This window comes from Myotis brandtii, unplaced genomic scaffold (genome assembly GCF_000412655.1).
Source record: "Myotis brandtii unplaced genomic scaffold, ASM41265v1 scaffold7337, whole genome shotgun sequence".
NCBI classification, from domain to species: Eukaryota; Metazoa; Chordata; class Mammalia; order Chiroptera; family Vespertilionidae; genus Myotis; species Myotis brandtii.
In genome coordinates, this window is record NW_005370911.1 from 9,830 (window position 1) to 10,564 (window position 735).

At 51.4% G+C, this 735-nt stretch overlaps 1 protein-coding gene across 1 annotated transcript in view; it reads left to right on the forward strand.

Moving 5' to 3' along the window:
- The window catches only part of LOC102264005, a 3,753-nt gene extending 3,478 nt beyond the window's left edge, over positions 1-275 (forward strand). The window contains exon 3 of the mRNA XM_014530360.1: positions 35-275. Within this exon, the coding sequence (XP_014385846.1) occupies positions 35-275 (241 nt within the window). The remainder of the gene's footprint in view (positions 1-34) is intronic.
- Positions 276-735: the final 460 nt, after the last annotated feature.

Below are 735 nucleotides of genomic sequence, written 5' to 3' on the forward strand. Positions count from 1 at the left end.
CAGGAGGGACAGTCACACTCACCTGTGGCCTCAGCTCTGGGGCCATCTCTAGTAGTAACTACCCCAGCTGGTACCAGCAGACCCCAGGCAAGCCTCCACGCACACTCATCTACAGCACAAACAGCCGCCCCTCTGGGGTCCCTGATCGCTTCTCTGGCTCCATCTCTGGGAACAAAGCCGCCCTCACCATCTCAGGGGCTCAGCCTGAGGATGAGGCCGAGTACTACTGTGCTCTGTACACGGGTAGTAGTACTGATACTTACACGGTGATGTAAACCCATGGGGAAGTGCAACCAAAACCTCTTCATTGGCTCAGACTGGCTCAGCCTGAAATGCAGAAGGAAAGAGCGAGGGTGGAAATGGGTGTTCCTCCCTTCCTGTCTCTCTGAAAATCAGTAGAACAAATACCCTCAGGTGAGGATTAGCAACAACAACCAAATTACAAGGAAGACTGCCCATGACCCAGTGACTCCACATCTGGGTGTATTTCCCAAGAACCGGAAGCTCTGATTGGAAGGAGTACATGCACCCCATGCTCCCTGCAGCCTTCTTTACAATGGCCGAGCTATGGGAGCGACTCAGTGCCCGTCAGGAGAAAGGTGGATGGAAAGTGCTGGTACCTCTATGTAGTGGAACATTACCCGGTTATAGAAAAACAACAATGAAATCCTATGACACCATGGATGGACCTAGAGGGTATTAGGCAAAGTAAAGTAAGTCAGACACAGAAAAACA